The following is a 19,776-nucleotide window of genomic DNA, read 5'->3' as shown; positions in this document are numbered from 1 at the left end:
AATGCAGCCGCGATAAGTCTTGGAACAGACAGGGCCCCTGCTGCAGCAGGTCCTGCCTTAGAGGAAGAATCCACGGATCTTCTGTGAGCAACTCTTGCAGCTCCGGATACCAAGTCCTCCGTGGCCAATCTGGAACAATGAGGATTGTTCTGACCCTGCTTATTCTTATTATTCTCAACACCTTGGGTATGAGAGGAAGAGGAGGAAACACATAGACCGATCTGAACACCCAAGGTGTCACCAGAGCATCTACCGCTACCGCCTGAGGGTCCCTTGACCTGGCGCAATACCGCTTTAGCTTTTTGTTGAGATGGGATGCCATCATGTCTATTTGAGGCAGTCCCCACCGACCCGTGATCTGTGCGAAGACTTCTTGATGAAGTCCCCATTCTCCCGGATGCAGGTCGTGCCTGCTGAGGAAGTCCGCCTCCCAGTTGTCCACCCCCGGGATGAACACTGCTGATAGTGCGCCTACATGGCCTTCCGCCCAGCGTAGAATCCTGGTCGCTTCTGCCATGGCCACTCTGCTCCTTGTTCCGCCTTGGCGGTTTATATGAGCCACTGCCGTGACATTGTCTGACTGAATCAGAACCGGTTTTCCCCGAAGCAATTCCTCCGCTTGACGCAGGGCGTTGTATATGGCCCTCCACTCCAGGACGTTGATGTGGAGACAAGTCTCTAGATTTGACCAGAGACCTTGGAAATTTGTTCCCAGTGTGACTGCTCCCCAGCCTCGGAGGCTTGCGTCCGTGGTCACCAGGACCCAGTCCTGAATGCCGAACCTGCGACCCTCTAGTAGGTGAGCACTGTGCAGCCACCACAGGAGAGATACCCTGGTCCTGGGAGACAGGGTGATCCTTTGATGCATTTGTAAATGGGACCCAGACCACTTGTCCAAGAGGTCCCATTGAAAAGTCCTCGCGTGGAACCTGCCGAAGGGGATGGCCTCGTATGAAGCCACCATCTTCCCCAGAACCCGTGTGCAATGATGCACTAAAACCTTTTTTGTCTTTAATAGGTTCCTGACCAGGGCTATGAGCTCCTGAACCCTTTCGATCGGGAGAAAAACCTTTTTCTGGTCTGTGTCTAGAATCGGGCCCAAAAAGGTCAGACGCGTTGTAGGGACTAGCTGGGACTTCGGCATATTGAGAATTCAGCTGTGTAACTGCAACGTCTTCATGGACAGAGACACGCTGTCCAGCAACTTCTCCCGAGATCTCGCCTTTATGAGGAGATCGTCCAAGTATGGGATAATTGTGACACCCTGCCTGCGCAGGAGCACCATCATTTCCGCCATAACCTTGGTGAAAATTCTCTGGGCCGTGGAAAGCCCAAACGGCAACGTCTGAAATTGGTAGTGACAGTCCTGCACTGCAAATCTCAGGAACGCCTGGTGAGGGGGGAATATCGGAACATGAAGGTAAGCATCCTTTATGTCCAGGGACACCATCCAATCCCCCCCCCCTCCAGGCTGGCGATGACCGCCCTGAGTGATTCCATTTTGATCTTGAACCTCTTCAAGTACAGGTTCAGGGATTTTAGGTTTAAAATGGGTCTGACCGAACCGTCTGGTTTCGGGACCACTAACAGGGTTGAGTAATATCCCTCTCCTTGCTGGAGATGAGGAACTGTGACAATCACCTGTTGAATATACAATTTTTGGATTGCTGCCAACACTAGCTCCCTCTCTGACGGGGAAGCCGGCAGAGCCGATTTGAAAAACCGGCGAGGAGGCAAGTCTTCGAATTCCAGCCTGTATCCCTGAGAAACAATCTCTAATGCCCAGGGATCCACCTGCGAGTGAACCCAGACGTGGCTGAAAAACCGAAGACGAGCCCCCACTAGATCTGCCTCCCCCCGGGAAGCCCCAGCGTCATGCGGTGGACTTTGCAGATGCAGGGGAGGACTTCTGCTCCTGGAAACTAGCTGTGTGCAGCTTTTTTCCCTTGCCTTTTCCTCTGGCAACAAAGGACGATCCCCGTACCTTCTTGCTCTTATTGGAACGAAAGGACTGCATTTGATAATGAGGTGCCTTTTTTGTATGCTGCGGGGGAACATAAGGTAAGAAATTCGACTTACCAGCCGTAGCAGTAGAGACAAGGTCCGAGAGGCCGTCTCCAAACAACTCCTCCCCTTTGTAAGGCAAGGACTCCATATGCCGCTTTGAATCGGCGTCTCCCGTCCACTGTCAGGTCCAAAAGAGCCGCCTAGCAGAAATAGACATAGCGTTTATTCTGGAGCTTAATAAACAAATGTCTCTTTGAGCATCTCTCATATACAAGGCAGCATCTCTGATATGCTCTATGGTCATTAAAATTGCATCCCTATCTAAGGTGTCAAGCTCCGTAGATAAGGAATCTGCCCATGCCACAACAGCACTACAAACCCAGGCCGACGCCATAGCCGGTCTAACAATAGTACCTGAATGAGTGTAAATGTGCTGCATGGTAATTTCCTGCCTGCGATCAGCAGGATCCTTGAGGGAAGCCGTATCCTGAGAAGGCAATGCCACTTTTTTGGATAAGCGTGCCAGCGCCTTGTCTACTTTAGGCGAAGATTCCCATCGTATCCTATCCGTTTGTGGAAAAGGATACGCCATAAGAATCCTTTTGGGAACTTGTGGTCTCCTATCTGGAGATTCCCAAGCCTTTTCGCACAATTCGCTCAGCTCAAATGAGGACGGAAAGGTGACCTCAGGCTTTTTCCCTTTATACATGTGTACCCTCGTGTCCTCAGTAATATGCAAAACCTCTTTAATGGCAATAATCATGTACCGAATACCTTTTGCCACCCTCGGCTGTAATTTTGCATCTTCATAGTCGACACTAGAGTCAGTATCCATGTCGGTATCTGTGTCATCGATCTGGGATATGGTGCGCTTCTGAGACCCCGAAGGTCAGGGCGCCACAGGGACAGGCATGGTCTGGCTACCTGACTGATCCCTAGCTTCAGCCTTGTCTAACCTTTTATGCAATAGATTGACATTTGCATTTAAGACATTCAGCATATCCACCCATTCCGGTGTCGGCGTTGCCGACGGTGACATGACATTCGAGCACCCCCCTCCACATTAAGCGAGCCTTCCTCGTCAAACATGTCGACACACGCGTACCGACACACTTCACACACACAGGGAAACTCTTTTCTGAAGACAGTATCCCCTTTAAGGCCCTTTGGAGAGACAGAGGGGTATATGCAATTCCGGGCGAATTACGGCACTTTTTCGCCCGTTTTTAAATTCGACACAATTCGACCGTCGAATTCCGGCAGGTGGGTGCCGGAATTCGACATATTCAATAAAAAACGAATTCAACAGTCCCGCTGTCGAAAAATGGCTGATTTGACGGATTTTGATTCGATTTTTAAAAATGTTTAAAAAAAAACGAAAAAAATTTGCGTGGGGTCCCCTATCCTAAGCATAACCAGCTTCGGGCTCTTTGAGCCGGTCCTGGTTGCCAAAATACGGGGAAAAAAATGACAGGGGATCCCCCGTATTTTAACAACCAGCACCGGGCTCTGCGCCTGGTCCTGGTGCAAAAAATACGGGGGACAAAAAGAGTAGGGGTCCCCCGTATTTTTTGTACCAGCACCGGGCTCTACTAGCTGGACAGATAATGCCACAGCCGGGGGACACTTTTATACCGCTCCCTGCGGCCGTGGCATTAAATACCCAACTAGTCACCCCTGGCCGGGGTACCCTGGAGGAGTGGGGACCCCTTCAATCAAGGGGTCCCCCCCCCAGCCACCCAAGGGCCAGGGGTGAAGCCTGAGGCTGTCCCCACCACCCAAGGGCTGCGGATGGGGGGCTGATAGCCATGTGTAAAAATGAAAGAATATTGGTTTTTTGCAGAAGAACTACAAGTCCCAGCAAGCCTCCACCGCAAGCTGGTACTTGGAGAACCACAAGTACCAGCATGCGGGTGAAAAACGGGCCCGATGGTACCTGTAGTTCTTCTGCAAAAAAAATACCCAAATAAAAACAGGACACGCACACCGTGAAAATACAACTTTATTTCACACATGCCGACACATACATACTTACCTATGTTGACACGCCGACTGGCACGTCTCCAATGTAGACGAATCCGGGGTACCTGAAAATAAACTTAATACTCACCTAAATCCAGTGTCCTGTGATATTTGTAATCCACGTACTTGGCAAAACAAAAAAACGCATTTACCCGATCCACACGGACTGAAAGGGATCCCATGTTTACACATGGGACCCCTTTCCCCGAATGCAGAGACCCCCCCATGACTGCTGTCACAGAAGGTACCTTCAGCCAATCAGGGAGCGCCACGTCGTGGCACTCTCCTGATTGGCTGTATGCGCGTCGGAGCTGTCAGACGCGCATCGCACAGCCCCCTCCATTATCTTCAATGGTGGGAACTTTGCGGTCAGCGGTGAGGTCACCCGCGGTCAGGTAACCCCACCGCTGACCGCAAAGTTCCCACCATTGAAACTAATGGAGGGAGCTGTGCGATGCGCTGTCTGCCAGCTCAGACGCGCAAAGCTAATCAGGAGAGTGCCACGAAGTGGCGCTTCCTGATTGGCTGAAGGGACCCTCTGTGACAGTACTCACTGCATTCGGGGAAAGGGGTCCCATGTGTAAACATGGGACCCCTTTCAGTCCGTCTGGTTCGGGTATGCGCTTTTTGTTTTGCCAAGTACGTGGATTACAATAAAAGAACCGGACACTGGATCAGGTGAGTATAATTTTATTTTCAGGTACCCCGGACGTCGACATTGGAGACGTGGCCAGAGTCGGCGTGTCAACATAGGTAAGTATGTGTGTCGGCATGTATGTAATAAAGTTATACTTTCACGGTGTGTGTCCTGTTTTTATTTTGGTATTTTTTTTGCAGTAGAACTACAGGTACCAGCGGGCCCGTTTCCCCCCCGCATGCTGGTACTTGTGGTTCTCCAAGTACAGCTTGCGGGGAGGCTTGCTGGGACTTGAAGTTCTTCTGCAAAAAACAATATTCTTACATTTTCAACAAGGCTATCAGCCCCCCATCCGCAGCCCATGGATGGGGGGGGACAGCCTCAGGCTTCACCGCTGCCCCTTGGGTAGCTGGCGGGGGGGACCCCTTGATTGAAGGGGTCCCCACTCCTCCAGGGTACCCCGGCCAAGGGTGACTAGTTGGGTATTTAATGCCACGGCCGCAGGGAGCGGTATAAAAGTGTTTCCCCCGGCTGTGGCATTATCTGTCCAGCTAGTGGAGCCCGGTGCTGGTACAAAAAATATGGGGGACCCCTACTCTTTTTGTCCCCCGTATTTTTTGCACCAGGACCAGGCGCAGAGCCCGGTGCTGGTTGTTAAAATACGGGGGGATCCCCTGTCATTTTTCCCCCCGTATTTTGGCAACCAGGACCGGCTCAAAGAGCCCGAGGCTGGTTATGCTTAGGAGGGGGGACCCCACGCATTTTTTTTTCTGATTTTTACCCCATTCCATAAAAAAAAAATTTTTTTTAAATATAGAAATAATACTTGTGCCTCCTAAATAGACAAACCAAGTACCTAATCCCTCCTAATATAAATAGATATGCTATTACCAATAAAAAAAAAACACAAAAAAACCCCATCTTTTAAAAAAAATTTATTAGATTCCGCCAGCAAAGTGTGGCGGATTGAAAATGACGAATTTACTGTCTAAAAGCACTGTTGTCGAATTTACAATCTTCAATTGAATATACTTTTGTCGAAATGCCGCATTTGTACCATAGCAGAAATGTCGAATTTGACAAATGTCGAATTTCAAAAAGTCGAATTTGGAAAGTCCGTTTTTTTGACGAAAGTACTGAATTGCATTGTCGATTTTTTTTTTCTGGCGAAAATGTCCCGTTTTTCGACATTTTCGGGAATTCGACCGCAATTGCATATACCCCAGAGAGAGAGAGTATGCCAGCACACACCCCAGCGCTATACCCCTGGAAAAAAAACACAGAATGCCCTTTTCCAAAAGCGCTGAGTAGTAATAAAACACCAATTATGTGCCCCCCCCCCCCTCTCCTTCAAACCCCCTTTCACCGTGTGTAAAGCAGGGGAGAGTCCGGGGAGCTTCCTCTCCGCGGTGCTGTGGAGAGAAAATGGCGCTGGTGAGTGCTGAGGGAGAAGCCCCGCCCCCTCGGCGGCGGGCTTTTGTCCTGCTCAAAGTTATTAAAAAATGGCGGGGGCTCTTTTATATACATGTACAGTGCCCACCTGTACATGTATATAGTCTTTTGCCATAAGAGAGGTGTTTATATTGCTGCCCAGGGCGCCCCCCCCTGCGCCCTGCACCCTTACAGTGACCGGAGTATGTGAGGTGTATGGGAGCAATGACGCACAGCTGCAGTGCTGTGCGTTACCTCAGTGAAGCTCTGAAGGCTTCTGCCGCCTGAGACGTCTTCTGACTTCGTTTCTTCTGGCTCTGTGAGGAGAACGGCGGCGCGGCCCTGGGAGTGAACGCCCAGGACGAACCTGTGTTCACCCCCTCTGGAGCTAATGGTGTCCAGTAGCCGAGGAAGCAGAGCCTATCATTTAAGAAGGTCTGCCCCTCTCTCCTCAGTCCCTCGATGCAGGGAGCCTGTTGCCAGCAGTGCTCCCTGTAAAGATATAGAAAAAAATCCAAACAAAAATGCTTTCTAGGCAGAGAACTCAGGGGAGCTCCCTGCAGTGCACCCATTTCCTCTGGGCACAATGTAAAACTGAGGTCTGGAGGAGGGGCATAGAGAGAGGGGCCAGTGCACACCCAGAATCCAAAGCTTTCTTAAAGTGCCCCATCTCCTGCGGAGCCCGTCTATTCCCCATGGTCCTTACGGAGTCCCAGCATTCCTCAAGGACATGCTAGAATCAAGTGGGCTAAGGGACCTTTTCCGTAAAGAGAAATTAGCTACAACGTAGTTAACAGTTGGCGACCAGTAGGTGGCGCTGCGACGTCTAAATATTTTGCTAATGCATTACCTCTATGTCATCGCGTTGTCATGAGATGTCTCAGAAGCTGGCGGAAGTGCCGCGTCAGAGCTCCTCCCTCTCCTTGCAGGGTCTCTGTGTCTGTGAAGTGAAGGATCGGGCAAAGAAGATGCAGCTGCCGCAGAGTCCTGGCGCTTTGTGCTTCGATAAAGACGAGTTCATGAAGGTTCGGGTGGTGCTTGTCACTATGTTACGGGTGTCACCTAGTTATTGGTCATGTTGTGCTGTTTGATGTCAGCATGATTTTTTGTAAATAGAGACAGTATTATTACAGCTGTTTCTATCAGTATAAGGTTAACTGCAAATATCTAGTTGCTGTGTAAGGGACAAATCCCAGCATGTCACAAATCACAGCATCTGCTTTCTGGGACTTATAGTTCCACAACAAATATATAGTAGCAGGTTGCTAGTCACTAATATATTGCTCTGCAAAGCATTTGCATGGCTCAAAAATGTTACATTTGCGATTTAAGTGACTATGTGGTAGATAAGTATGTACATATCACCATCAGCTATTTCACTATATTCTAATGCCCCCTACATATTTGGCGATCCACCGCGAGCTGCCCGTGGCGGATACGGCCGTCGGGCGACCCGGCGGCGGGGGGGGATGTGACGGGCACTCCCCCGTCACCCAGTTCCATAGCACTGCATGCAAATACGGACGAGATTGTCCATATTGGCCTGCATGCATAAGCAACGGGGCACCAACGATGAGCAAGCACAGGGCCGTGCATCATGCATCGTTGGTGCCTACACACTGAACGAGTTCATATCATTCACTGTTATCGGCCAGTGTGTAGAGCTTTTAACACTCTAGGGTTGATTTACAAAAGATTCTCAAACTGAACATTGGTGGTGTTGCCCATAGCAACCGATCAGATTCTATCATGCTCTAGGCTGTAATAGAAAAATGACAGCTAGAATATTGTTGTTTGCTGTGATCAACACCACCAAGTTTCATTTTTAGAAGCTTTAATAAATCTTCCCCTGTTTCTATTTATAACCAATTTCTAGACTCTTCCAAAAACCACTTTTGACACACACACACACACACACACACACACACACACACACACACACACACACACACACACACACACACACACTTTGTCATAGGATGGTTGTAATTTTGTATGAGGTGTACAACTCTGTCAACAAATGAATATAAAATCATCTAACCTATTAATTACTAGTAATACTGTAACCACTGACAAATTGTAAACTTGAAAATATAGGGCAAACAGTCACATATAAAAGTAGCATGAAAATTCAAGTATAAGAGAGATGTATCAAACAGTGATAAGAGTGGAGAAGTTGCCCGTTGCAGCTAATCAGCGCCAAGGTAGCAGTTATCAAGTGCTGTAGTTAGGTAGAAGCTATTTGATTGCCATGGACAACTTCCCCACTTGTTACACTGGTTGATGCATCCACAGCCTCCATATGAATGGTAAATGAATAGTGGAATTCACAGAAAACAGCACTTGAACAACGTAATAGTTTGCAAATATGAGGCGAGATGTAATAGCGTTGGAGATTGCCGGAGGTGCGAGATTCCGGACGATCTCTGACTTTTTTTTTTTTTTTTAAAGCGGCAGTCATTTACAAGGCTTTGTTTTGCTTTGTAAATTATGGCTTTTTAAAAAAAAAACATCTGACATCGACCAGCATCCGGCACCTCCGGCAATCTCTGACCCTATTATATCTTGCCTATGGTATGGAGATGGACGTTACATATTAAATCACAAGCACTTTCCCCATCCCATTCTTACTTCTATCCCTCCACATTCTTCTTAACTATCCTTCTGCTCTGATCATACAGTAGGTCTTCCTCTGGTTTCTTGATTATAATCCCACCTCTCTCCTGGGCTGAGAAATGCAGTGGAGAGAGCAGAAAGCCTCTTGTGTTTGAAAATGTGACGTTTATAATCCTTGTCTTAACTGCTGTTTCCATGTATTCATTTCTCTTGAAAAGGACTCGTTTGATGTCGACCACTTTGTATCAGAGTGCAGGAAGCGTGTACAGCTGGAAGACCTTCGAGATGATCTAGAGATTTACTACAGACTGCTCAAGACTGCTATGGTTGAACTCATCAACAAGGACTATGCAGACTTCGTAAACCTGTCCACTAACTTGGTATGCTTATCTTGCATCTGTATTGTATATAATCCATGTCACTCATTTTCAATACTTTAAATGCAATATTATTCTAAGATTTGTGTGGATATGAAATAGTAGAGGCTTGCACATATGATACTGTATATAAGTATGTATAAATATACATGCATATGTATGTATATATACACACACACACACATACACAGATACGAGGGGTGTGCAATAAGTGTCTGGATGCACAAAATGTATTAGATGTACAAAGTGAACATTAACTTTTTTCTTTTTTAAGTATTTGCCAGAGAAGTCTATGCAAAGTTGCATGCACTTAAACTACTTGGTGAGGCAGTTGGACCAGTCCGAAGCGTGTATGTATTTTACATGCTGCATGAAGGTCTCCACTGCAGTTCCTGTAACTCAAAACTAATCACACGGCAGCAATGTTGTCCTCGGAGATGGTGGACACAGGTCGCAGCGCTCCTCGTCTTCAAGGGACTGTCTCCCACGCTGAAATTCTGCAAACCACTCAAACGCAGTGGTTCGGAATGGTGCTTCCTCTCCAAAAGCAGCTCGCAGTTGGTCAAAATTCTCCTGTTGTCGCAGACCACTCTTGTAGTCGTAGAAGATCATAGCTCTTCAGTGGCCTCTGTTGAGCTCCATGAACAGTTCATTAAAGAAGTGAACATGGTAACTTCTTTGGTGTGCAATACTGCAAATATACGGTTCTGTCTTCACATTTCACAAGAACTTTAGTCAGCGATTACAGTTTACAACCAGGCAGTCAGAGTGTGTCTACTTCACCTATGCACTACACGGGTGGTCTTCAGTATGCCGACTGACGGGATCCCGGCGCCGGGATCCCGACAGCCGGCATACCGACACTTCTTCTCCCTCGTGGGGGTCCACGACCCCCCTGGAGGGAGAATAAAATAGCGTGGCGCGCGTAGCGAGCCCGCAAGGGGCTCATTTCCGCTCGCCACACTGTCGGTAAGCCGGCGGTCGGGCTCCCAGCGCCGGTATGCTGGTCGCCGTGAGCCTGACCGCCGGCATACCATAGTGTACCCCACTACACATATGTAAACTTATTGCACACCCCTCGTACTAACGTACGTGCATACATACATACAGGGCACTCCCAATTACTGAGTAAAAAAAAGTCTGGACTGAACAGTACATTTACAATGCAGCACTATCTGAGTCAAGTAAAGTTCAAACACAACCAGGGGTCAATTATAAGCATGAAGAAACAGCAGTGTCTGTGTTTTTTCGGCTTGAATTGTTCCCTACTTATGTTACATTAATCAGCACAGCATCCTCGTGTGTCCTACTATTCGCATTCCAAATAAGATGCATTTTTGGCAAAAATTACGCGCAATGCTAGACATTTTCACATGACCTGGCATGCCAAGTTTGGCGTGACTGCAGCAGAGAGGTATGAGCACACATGTAGAACTCATTTTCTCATAAGGGTACAGGTATTGGTCATTGTCTTTATACCAGTACAAATCTGTACTGCAGCTGCAGCATGTGAAGTGACAGTAACATAGCATATTGTGTCCAAGAGTGAGCACTGATGATGGTAATCGCTTCTGCTGTCAGGCAGTTTAGTACAAGACTGGATGGGGAATATCTACACTGGGTTTGTCAGAAGATTGATTGAAACCAATATGTGAATTGACTTAAATCTGATTGCTACAGTAATGTGTTTGGACTGTGGAGGGCAGGGTAAAAATGTGCTATTATATTTGGATGTTTTCTGTAGCAAATTTGCTTTTTCTTTTCCAGGTTGGAATGGATAAAGCATTGGGACAACTTTCTGTGCCATTGGGACAACTGAAAGAAGAAGTGTTGGTATGTCTAATGTGTTTGTTACCGTGACCAAATATTTTTTGTTTTATTGTTTTTATTTCCCCACTTCAAAATAAAGTACATGTTTCAGTATTCTAAATGCTAGTCCAATGAAATGAAGGAAAGCACTTTAAATGTACTGCTAAGCATTGAGTGTTTCCATGTACTTCTGGAGTTGTACATAGGACAGTATGCTGAGTAACGTTTTCTGTGCAAACTGATTCAGTTTCACCAACCCATCACTATTGGTGGCCATGTTTCCTGAATATCTAATGATTTTCCCGCTTTGTGATGAGAATTTCTATAGGAAGCAAAGATTAGAATATCAAGCTGGACATTTATCAAACCTTCTAAAGAGGAAAGGTAGGGATGTTGTCCATAGCAACCAATCAGATTCTACCCTTGTTATCTAGTAAGTACTATAAAAGAGAAACTATAGAATATGATTGGTCGTTATGGGCAGCACCTCCACTTTTTCTCTTTTTCAAAGGTTTGTTAAATAAAGCAGAAATCATTTACAAGGCAAAACCAACCTTGCTAAAAATGTTGCAGGGCTTGCTGAGATGTGTAGTTCAACAACAGCTGGAGTGCCAAAGGTTCCCCATCCCTGACTTAGTGATAGTTCTTGTTTGGTGTTTTCAGTGCTTTGAGTGCCTATGTACATGAAGCCTACAGGAGTGGACCACTGCTAAGTGAGTGCCTCTTGGTTAGGAGGTGTGGAACAGTAAAGACAGCTGAGAGGCTGTGCTGGGCTGCCAGCTGGTCTTTGGTCCACACGTTCACAAATTTTCATATTCTATATTTTTATATCCAAATATGCCACTATTGGGTGGATGGCATTGCGCAATGTAACTTCTAAGGGCTCCCACGCACGGAGTGATGTGTCCTCCAGGGACACATCGCAAGCATCGGGATCTGGCGGGGTGCCGGCATCGGCCAGTGCACACCCCCGGCAACGACGAGTGTTGGTGAGGGGAGCGGGGCTGTGCTGCAATTTGGCAGCATGGCATTGTTCGCCACTTCCTCAGATCCTTCTGCATGTTGAAGGGATTAGAGGAGACAACGAATGACACGCAGGTGTACACATCCACATTGTTATCATTGCCCACACGCAGCACTTTTTAAATGTTGTGTTTTTCCAAGCGGTAGGAAAAGCCCACATCATTTCAAATATCTTGCCATGTGTGAGCACCTTTAGTGTATCCACAGTTTAAAATGACTCCAGTGTTCCCCCTTAAAGATGACCGTGAAAATGAGATTTTTATATTTTATATATTTTTCTCTGCGTGTATTAGGCAACACTGCTTCACTTTATGCTCTCTTTGCTTTCTACTTCTCATTATAGAATGTATTTTGTGTTTGAGATCCTAGTTCCCCCTCTCATTTGGTTCCTCCTCTGTTCTAGTTTTCACTCTAGGTGCAGGTTGCTGATCAGTGAGGAGGGCATATTTTAATTTTGAAGGGCAGAATTTTATATGTGACGTATAGCTACAGTTACTGTAGTTTGCCATTCAGAATTATAATATGCCCTCCTCACTGATCAGCAACCTGCACCTAGAGTGAACACTATGTTCTGTCTAGAAATAATGGAGTATCCCAGTAGGCTGTGGGTATTGAGAGGGAGAGTTTAGGCTTGTAAAGCAAAATTTAAAGTGGCCTAACTCAGCTCCAGTGGTTTAATGTACTGTAAGAATGGTATTTAATATAAAATCCCAATTTTCTGGACTTTTCACATTATTTATTTATTTATTTATTTATTTATTGTTTTTGTATTTAAATGTATTACCCTGATCCATTGTACATATAGTAAGCCCAATATTCACATGGGGTAAAAAAATAATTTTCTGTCGGCCCTTTAATTAATATCTCATTGTTTAATGACCTGCAAAAAGTAATATGGGTTTAACAGGTTAAACTGTAGACCAGGGGTTCTCAAACTCGGTCCTCAGGACCCCACACAGTGCATGTTTTGCAGGTAACCCAGCAGGTGCACAGGTGTATTAATTACTCGCTGACACATTTTAAAAGGTCCACAGGTGGAGCTAATTATTTCACTTGTGATTCTGTGAGGAGACCTGCAAAACATGCACTGTGTGGGGTCCTGAGGACCGAGTTTGAGAACCTGTGCTGTAGACAATACAGAAGAAAACTAGAAAATAGTGTTTATAATATATTGTTTTTTATTTATTGTTAATGCAGTGAAATATATTCACATAGTTTTGAAAACATCTTGGAGATAGTTACAAATGTAGACTAGAACTACAAAATGTACTACCTTATCAGTTATTCCCGCTTATCATATATGAACACCGGATATCATATCACACTAGCTATTTACTTTCACTTATACGTAGACATACTGTTATGAGCAGGGCCGGACTGGTACTTATGTCAAATGGGCTGGTCACACAGGTGCTGGGTATACCCGTTCACTCGCCTGTCAATAGCTGGCATGCTGCAAAGCCGGGCCCCCCTGATTCGTGACATGCCCCCCCCCCCCCCCCCCCCCTCTCCCACCCATCCATGGCTGTGCCCCCCTTTTCCTGCACCTGTGGCACGCGCACGCAAGAACGTGGTGGCCAGAGATCAGTTCAGTTGATCCCATGGCACGTACAGCACAGACGAGAATACTGTAATATCACATGAGATATACATCCAAATGTTTGTAGTAGCAAGCAGACAGCATTCATTCTATCTATAAATGCTAGGTAGAAGTTGGTTGGTCAGTATCGCTTGTCTTCTTTTCCACTCTTTAAGGTCTAATACGTTTCCCAGAATGACACGGAAACCAACAGCAGATGTTTCAGTCATTAGAGAGGCATATATAAGGCATATACAGTATATGTAGACTGTACGCTTGAATTCAAACGTTCGCTATTTCCACTGTGTCATCTACTGTAATTGTTGGCCATTATCAGTTTGTGCTGCGCTCAGGATATCTACCTGAATTTTAATGAGTGAAGTTTCAGCATTATCCTTCTTTAGCTGGTTCTGGAGACATCAGATTAGCCTCAATTTAATTTCCATCTGGTGCGCACATTTTGTTGCGGTTACCTGAATACACGTTATAAATGATAATAGACTAGGTTGGTACGTTTAGTTTTTGGTCTTGGTTCAAATCCTGTGATAGAGGATTACTAACCAAAATATATACAGTACATCAAGGTGTGTGATACTTCCTTTATAGATTCTGGTCCATGTTGATATGACGGCATCACGTGACCCTTTGTCAGCTGTACTGTATATTCATGCTGCAAATCTCCAGTTACACCACATTCCTAATGTACCCTTGATTTAACATCTGGTGACTGTAGAGGTAATTGGAGTACATTAAACTCATTGTTCAGTTCATGGAGCCAGCTTGAGAGGGTGTGTGCTTTGTGGCATGGTACATTTTTCTGCAGTAACTAGCTGGGTGGACTGTGTCCATAAAGGGATGAACATGGTCCGCAACAAAAGTCAGGTAGGCTGTGGCATTTAATGCTCAGGTGGTATGAAGCGGCTTAATGTGTGCCGAAATTATATTTCCCACACCACCACAACCAACTTGAACTATTGAGATGAGGCAGGATGGACCCATGCATTCATGTTGTTTTATACCAATTATGACCCTTCCATCTACAGTATATGCCCTCATTTAAATTGACATTTTGGAGAGTTTGTGCCCACTGTAGCCTCAGTGTCTGTGCTTAGCTGACTGGAATAGAATCCAGTGTGGGTTTCTACTGCTACAGCTGATGCTCTTCTGTATACCACTGTTGTCGTGCATCTTTGTTTGTTTGAGTTACTGGTTGAAAATGACTGGAAAATGACAGTACAGATGGGTCCACATTTATCTTGGCCTTTAATAGGATTAATTGAGACTGGGCAGTCGGACTTAATCCCCTGCTGTAATGACTTAATCCCCTGATGTATTGTTCTCTGTATTGTATTCCAGCTGAGAACAATAGATAAAGGGTTTATGTAAATAAACCATGGTGTGCCTAGGCGCAGCAAATAGGCCAAGATAACCGTGGACCCATCTGTATGTGCACTCACATCCGCCCACAAAACTGCAATTCTCTGAATGTTTTGTGTCTTAAGCATCATTCTTCGTAAGACATATTTGTGTGAAAATCCCACCAGTTTCTGAGATATTCAACTATCTTTTCTGGCACCAATGATCATTACACAGTCAATCACATGGATTACATTTCTTACCCATGCTGATGTTTCTTCTTAATAGCAACTGAACCTCATGACCATGTCAGCATTTTACCTTTTTTTTTTATGATTGAGGCATTGCAAAGTAATATATCTATCAGTAGTACAGTGCAGATATTTAGAACACGTCTGTTTTTTTTATAACAAGTGTGTAATACAATCAATACAATCTGGAACTGAATATGTTTTCATTTGATGTAATTTTAAAGTGTTGGTAGTAAGGACCACCTGTAAACAATGGGCAATCATCACTGCTATAAAAAGGGCTTTATGGCACTGAACCACATCACCTTGAAAACCTGTGGCACGCAGTGAAACGCGTTGTTGGAGAGCTGGGCATACTATTGGATTCATCTTTACAATTGGAGATTAGCCTAGAAGTCCAAACAAAGAATATTGCGACCAAGTGGACATTTGTGGTGGACCGGAGCATTCATTAGGACAAAGTGGAGTCCATAATCAAGCCATCAGAGGTCTCGCATCTTCCAATACAGCTGGTAATATAATCTTTGCACCATCTTTATTTCCCAAGACTGTGGCTGCGCTCCTAAGATGAACTACAAGTCCCAGCTCATATATTCATGATTTTAATCAATCAAATTTCTCTATCGTCCTAAGTGGATGCTGGGGTTCCTGAAAGGACCATGGGGAATAGCGGCTCCGCAGGAGACAGGGCACAAAAAAGTAAAGCTTTACTAGGTCAGGTGGTGTGCACTGGCTCCTCCCCCTATGACCCTCCTCCAGACTCCAGTTAGATTTTGTGCCCGAACGAGAAGGGTGCAATCTAGGTGGCTCTCCTAAAGAGCTGCTTAGAGAAAGTTTAGTTTAGGTTTTTTTCTTTACAGTGAGTCCTGCTGGCAACAGGATCACTGCAACGTGGGACTTAGGGGGAAAGTAGTAAACTCACCTGCATGCAGAGTGGATTTGCTGCTTGGCTACTGGACACCATTAGCTCCAGAGGGATCGAACACAGGCCCAGCCGTGGAGTCCGGTCCCGGAGCCGCGCCGCCGACCCCCTTGCAGATGCTGAAGCGTGAAGAGGTCCGGAAACCGGCGGCTGAAGACTCCTCAGTCTTCATAAGGTAGCGCACAGCACTGCAGCTGTGCGCCATTTTCCTCTCAGCACACTTCACTGGGCAGTCACTGAGGGTGCAGAGCGCTGGGGGGGGGCGCTCTGAGAGGCAAATATAAACCTTATACAAGGCTAAAAATACCTCACATATAGCCCATAGGGGCTATATGGAGATATTTAACCCCTGCCTGACTGGAAAAATAGCGGGAGAAGAACCCGCCGAAAAAGGGGCGGGGCCTATCTCCTCAGCACACGGCGCCATTTTCTGTCACAGCTCCGCTGGTCAGAACGGCTCCCAGGTCTCTCCCCTGCACTGCACTACAGAAACAGGGTAAAACAGAGAGGGGGGGCACATTAATGGCTATATATATATATATATTAAAGCAGCTATAAGGGAGCACTTAATATAAGGATATCCCTTGTATATATAGCGCTTTGTGGTGTGTGCTGGCAGACTCTCCCTCTGTCTCCCCAAAAGGGCTAGTGGGTCCTGTCTTCATTAGAGCATTCCCTGTGAGTTTGCGGTGTGTGTCGGTACGTGGTGTCGACATGTATGAGGACGATATTGGTGTGGAGGCGGAGCAATTGCCAAATATGCAGATGTCACCCCCCAGGGGGTCGACACCAGAATGGATGCCTTTATTTGTGGAATTACGTGATGGTTTATCTTCCCTTAAACAGTCAGTTGAGGACATGAGGCGGCCGGACAATCAATTAATGCCTGTCCAGGCGCCTCAAACACCGTCAGGGGCTGTAAAACGCCCTTTGCCTCAGTCGGTCGACACAGACCCAGACACGGGCACTGATTCCAGTGACGACGGTAGAAATTCAAACGTATTTTCCAGTAGGGCCACACGTTATATGATTTTGGCAATGAAGGAGACGTTACATTTAGCTGATACTACAGATACCGTAAAACAGGGTATTATGTATGGTGTGAAAAAACTACAAACAGTTTTTCCTGAATCAGAAGAATTAAATGACGTGTGTGATGAAGCGTGGGTTGCTCCTGATAAAAAGTTGATAATTTCAAAAAAGTTATTGGCATTATACCCTTTCCCGCCAGAGGTTAGGGCGCGCTGGGAAACACCCCCTAAGGTGGACAAGGCGCTCACACGCTTATCCAAACAAGTGGCGTTACCCTCTCCTGAGACGGCCGCACTTAAGGATCCATCAGATAGAAAGATGGAAGTTATTCAAAAGAATATATACACACATGCAGGTGTTATACTACGACCAGCTATAGCAACTGCCTGGATGTGCAGTGCTGGAGTAGTTTGGTCAGAATCCCTGATTGAAAATATTGATACCCTAGATAGGGACAATGTTTTACTGTCGTTAGAACAAATAAAGGATGCATTTATCTATATGCGTGATGCACAGAGGGATATTTGCACACTGGCATCTCGGATGAGTGCTATGTCCATTTCAGCCAGAAGAGCCTTATGGACACGACAGTGGACAGGCGATGCGGATTCAAAACGTCACATGGAGGTTTTGCCGTATAAAGGGGAGGAGTTATTTGGAGTTGGTCTATCAGACTTGGTGGCCACGGCTACTGCCGGGAAATCCACTTTTTTACCTCAAGTCACTCCCCAACAGAGAAAGGCACCGACCTTTCAACCGCAGCCTTTTCGCTCCTACAAAAATAAGAGAGCAAAGGGCTTGTCGTACCTGCCACGAGGCAGAGGAAGAGGGAAGAGACACCAACAGGCAGCTCCTTCCCAGGAACAGAAGCCCTCCCCGGCTCCTGCAAAAACCTCAGCATGACGCTGGGGCCTCTCAAGCGGACTCGGGGACAGTGGGGGGCCGTCTCAAAAATTACAGCGCGCAGTGGGCTCACTCGCAGGTAGACCCCTGGATCCTGCAGATAATATCTCAGGGGTACAGGTTGGAATTAGAGACGGATCCTCCTCATCGTTTCCTGAAGTCTGCCTTACCAACCGTCTCTTCCGAAAGGGAGAGGGTGTTGGAAGCCATTCACAAGCTGTACGCTCAGCAGGTGATAGTCAAAGTACCCCTATTACAACAAGGAAAGGGGTATTATTCCACTCTATTTGTGGTACCGAAGCCGGATGGCTCGGTAAGGCCTATTCTAAATCTGAAGTCCTTGAACCTCTACATAAAAAAGTTCAAGTTCAAGATGGAGTCACTCAGAGCAGTGATAGCGAACCTGGAAGAACAGATTCCATGCAAGAATATTCCAAAGGGATCTGTTGGACAAATGGTCAGGGTCGCATCTGCAGATGCACCTGCGAATAACCCTGTCACCAAAGACAAGGGTGTCACTTCTGTGGTGGTTGCAGAAGGCTCACCTATTAGAAGGCCGCAGATTCGGCATTCAGGATTGGATCCTGGTGACCACGGACGCCAGCCTGAGAGGCTGGGGAGCAGTCACACAAGGAAGAAACTTCCAGGGAGTATGGACGAGTCTGGAAAAGTCTCTTCACATAAACATTCTGGAACTAAGAGCAATCTACAATGCTCTAAGCCAGGCGGAACTTCTCCTGCAAGGAAAGCCGGTGTTGATTCAGTCGGACAACATCACGGCGGTCGCCCATGTAAACAGGCAGGGCGGCACAAGAAGCAGGAGTGCAATGGCAGAAGCTGCCAAGATTCTTCGCTGGGCGGAGAATCACGTGATAGCACTGTCAGCAGTGTTCATCCCGGGCGTGGACAACTGGGAAGCAGACTTCCTCAGCAGACACGATCTTCATCCGGGAGAGTGGGGTCTACATCCAGAAGTCTTCAACATGTTAATAGACCGTTGGGAAAGACAAATTGTAGACATGATGGCGTCTCGCCTCAACAAGAAACTGGACAAATATTGCGCCAGGTCAAGAGATCCACAGGCAATAGCTGTGGACGCACTGGTAACTCCTTGGGTGTACCAGTCAGTGTATGTGTTTCCTCCTCTGCCGCTCATACCAAAGGTATTGAAGATCATACGGCAAAGAAGAGTAAGAACAATACTAGTGGTTCCGGATTGGCCGAGAAGGACTTGGTATCCGGAACTTCAAGAGATGCTCACGGACGAACCGTGGCCTCTACCTCTGAGAAGGGACCTGCTACAGCAGGGTCCCTGTCTTTTTCAAGACTTACCGCGGCTGCGTTTGACGGCATGGCGGTTGAACGCCAGATCCTAAAAGGGAAAGGCATTCCAGAAGAAGTCATTCCTACCTTGATTAAGGCACGGAAGGAAGTCACCGTGAAACATTATCACCGCATTTGGCGAAAATATGTAGCGTGGTGCGAGGATCGGAGGGTTCCGACGGAGGAATTCCAACTGGGTCGTTCCTACATTTCCTGCAATCAGGATTATCTATGGGTCTCAAATTGGGATCCATTAAGGTTCAAATTTCGGCCCTGTCAATATTCTTCCAAAAAGAATTGGCCTCTGTCCCTGAGGTCCAGACTTTTGTCAAGGGAGTACTGCATATACAGCCTCCTGTGGTGCCTCCGGTGGCACCGTGGGATCTAAATGTAGTTTTAGATTTCCTCAAATCCCATTGGTTTGAACCATTGAAAAAGGTGGATTTGAAATATCTCACATTGAAAGTGACTATGTTACTAGCCCTGGC

At 46.5% G+C, this 19,776-nt stretch overlaps 1 protein-coding gene across 3 annotated transcripts in view; it reads left to right on the top strand.

Moving 5' to 3' along the window:
- The first annotated feature begins 6,956 nt into the window (after nucleotides 1-6,956).
- COG2 (component of oligomeric golgi complex 2) overlaps nucleotides 6,957-19,776 on the top strand; it is a 199,487-nt gene continuing 186,667 nt past the window's right edge. For 2 of the 3 annotated variants that reach the window (XM_063917580.1, XM_063917582.1), the window contains exons 1-3: nucleotides 6,958-7,122; nucleotides 8,932-9,093; nucleotides 10,858-10,923. In XM_063917580.1, coding sequence (XP_063773650.1) covers nucleotides 6,973-7,122; nucleotides 8,932-9,093; nucleotides 10,858-10,923 — 378 coding nt within the window. In that variant the 5' untranslated portion in view covers nucleotides 6,958-6,972. Of the gene's footprint in view, nucleotides 7,123-8,931; nucleotides 9,094-10,857; nucleotides 10,924-19,776 lie in introns of all 3 variants that reach the window. The other variant, XM_063917579.1, reaches the window with a different exon arrangement.

This window comes from Pseudophryne corroboree, chromosome 4 (assembly GCF_028390025.1).
Source record: "Pseudophryne corroboree isolate aPseCor3 chromosome 4, aPseCor3.hap2, whole genome shotgun sequence".
Taxonomy (NCBI): Eukaryota; Metazoa; Chordata; class Amphibia; order Anura; family Myobatrachidae; genus Pseudophryne; species Pseudophryne corroboree.
The sequence above is the reverse complement of the archived record's forward strand: the minus strand, read 5'-3'. Positions and strand labels throughout refer to the sequence as shown.